General features: G+C 49.6%; 1 protein-coding gene across 1 annotated transcript in view; it reads right to left on the bottom strand.

The window, feature by feature from the left end:
* The window catches only part of RHCG (Rh family, C glycoprotein), a 9,102-nt gene that overhangs the window by 3,582 nt on the left and 2,897 nt on the right, over positions 1 to 2,623 (bottom strand). The window contains exons 2-3 of the mRNA XM_009335239.1: positions 1,164 to 1,350; positions 536 to 686 (exon numbers count right to left, since the gene is read on the bottom strand). Of these exons, the coding sequence (XP_009333514.1) occupies positions 536 to 686; positions 1,164 to 1,350 (338 nt within the window). The remainder of the gene's footprint in view (positions 1 to 535; positions 687 to 1,163; positions 1,351 to 2,623) is intronic.

Genomic DNA, 2,623 nt, shown 5'->3' on the forward strand with positions numbered 1-2,623 from the left:
AAGCAGAGGGGAGTTTCCTAATGGCAAGTGGGTTACAGCGATAGCCAGGTTGGCTCCCATGTGCACTCAGGTCTTCTGGGAGCTTATTTGCTTCCCAGCCCTCCAAGCCCTCTCTCAGAGGGCAGGAACCCTGCCTCTGTCAGCAGGCATCTGCTGACATCCTCTTTGTCACTTGATTTCCTTCTACAGCGCCCATATTTCAGCAGGGAAAACCGATGAAAGGGAAATCTCAGGCACAAAGAGAATGACTGGCCCTTTGTGCTAAGCCCCCCTGTCTGCCTCAGGAGCTGCAGTGAAGGGACCCAGTGCTCTTGAATTGCCAGGCTTGTGTGTAAAACTCTGGAGGATCTCCCTTCTCAGGGAAGTACCCCTCACTGACCCCCTCTTTTCTAATATGTCTGCTTTTTCTGCCTGAATTCTTGCATTTCAAATCTTATGAAGGCAGTGGCGTGGTGGAGCCATAGCAAAAGGAGACAATTTGCAGAGACGCAGAGAGCAAGGAGCAGAACTAAGCGGGTGCTGCCTAAAGCCTTACATGAAGCAGGTTGAGGAGGATGTACTCGTTCACTGCGAAGAGCGTGACTTGAAACAGTGTCATGACGAGGAGCTGTATGGGGCTGGTTTTGCCCAGGATGGCCCCAAAGGCAATGCACACAGAGCCCACACAGAAATCAGCATTGATCAGGCTGGAAAAGGGGAAGGATAATTGTGGTTTAATGAGGAAATACTCTTCTGTAACTCACCCTCACCCACCCCCAGCTCCAGAGATCCCACCTGAAGACAAATAGGTGATTAGGAACCAGCCTTGGATTTCCCACTGACCTTCCTCCCATTCTGACATACTGCCCAGGAAAGGTGCTTTCCCCCAAATTATTTAAATAATGTGGATTATGTATGTTCTCAGCACTGGATTCCATGGTGCTTGGCTTGGGACTAAGGGGTGATGCTCGTCTCACATTTCCCTTTGAGCAGTACCACCATAATGGCAAGTACCTTTGGACTCAAAGGTGGAAAGTGAGTGGAGGTATGCGGAGGGAAGACAACATTTGAGAGGCTTGTTTGCATGTAACAGAGGGACAGGCGCTGCCAGCTGCTTGGCTCCTGTCCCAGCTCTTCCACTGGCCAGTCAAGAGGTGGCATCCCAGAGCCCATCTCCTCCTTACTTCTCCACTCCAACGAGGATCTTCCCGCTCTTGAAAGAGTGGAACCAGCCTTGCATCAGGAGAGCCCACTGGATCCCAAAGGCAGCAAGGAGGAAATTGAAACCCACGGCTCCGAATCCGTAACGCTTGAGGAATGTCATGAGGAAGCCGAAGCCCACAAAGATCATCACGTGGACGTCCTGGAAAGCTGTGCAGAGGGAAGGGACCGTCAGCTCTGCGGCAAAGGCAGGGCTGCGAGTGCCGTTTGAAGTCGGCAGTGAAAGGAAACCACATCAGTGGCAATAGGGGGGAAATGAAGAGAAAATGTGTGTTTGTCCCATGTCCCCACATTTCTAAGTCTGAAAATGGCTCAGCTTTTGGAAAGTGGCTTTTGGTTAAAAGGCTTGGTCTTGAAAGTAAAAAATGTTTATTAAAAGCTGTGTGCAAGAGAAGACTGGAGACTAATGGAGTGTACAAAGGAAAACGTTTTTCTATTCAGATTGTTTTTTCCCCTTTTGTAAAAAACTCAGAAAAAGTCATGTAAAATGAACAGTGAAGTTTTGCTAAAAACACATGAATGGTCATTTTGGGTAGGTCCGTCCAATGCAGGGTCCTGGTGATGGCTCAGAGCAAGAAGAGTACAAGAACAAAGGAAGTTTACAAATACATTTTTAAATGCCACTGAATCAGTGGCAAAATACCCTTGAGACCAGGATCCCACCTTGTGAGATTTTAAGTGCTTAAACCAGAGAGACCCAGTTCTTCCCACAAATGCTCAGACCTGCTAACTCGAGCCCCTCAGATGCCCTTCCCCGGGGGAAACCAAACCTGCATGAGCCTCTTGAAAGAACTTCTCGCTGCGGTAAACCTGCTGTACTTTTTATGCTGCACATTTCTATCAGATAAGCATCGCTTTGCAATTAAGTGAGCTGAAATGCTGCATACTTACAAACAGAACCATGCAAACCCTCACACTGGAGGCCACTCTGCCCATGAAAAGAGCAGGAGACCCAAGGCTGGGTTCCCCCTCCAGGAGTCTCCCACCAGCAAACCCACACTGTAGAACAGGTAAACGCAGCATCGACAGAGCTACGCCGGCAAGTCCTGCATTATGCGGCGCACAAACCCTTATAGCCACTATAACCAGCAATGTCTGTGCACCTCAGAGAAGGCATAAGCTCAGGGCAAAGGAAATTCAGTGATTGAGTATCTGCTCTACCCTGAACCTGTGCTGAACTCCAGCAGCCCCAGATCTGCTCCTGCAGGGACAGTGGGGTTGTATCTGCTGCTTCCACTAAGGGCTGGGTGAGGATTTGGGTGAGGTGTAGCTCTGCAGAAGCCTTGGCTTTTGTCCTTTGGTGCTTTACAAGATCTTGTGACTTGTGTCCGCAAGTGAGCCGGCAGTGTGCCCAGGCGGCCAAGAAGGCCAATGCCGTCCTGGCCTGTATCAGAACTAGTGTGGCCAATGATTCTATGATTCT

The sequence above is a fragment of the Pygoscelis adeliae genome, unplaced genomic scaffold, assembly GCF_000699105.1.
Source record: "Pygoscelis adeliae isolate BGI_AS28 unplaced genomic scaffold, ASM69910v1 Scaffold21, whole genome shotgun sequence".
Lineage (NCBI taxonomy): Eukaryota > Metazoa > Chordata > Aves > Sphenisciformes > Spheniscidae > Pygoscelis > Pygoscelis adeliae.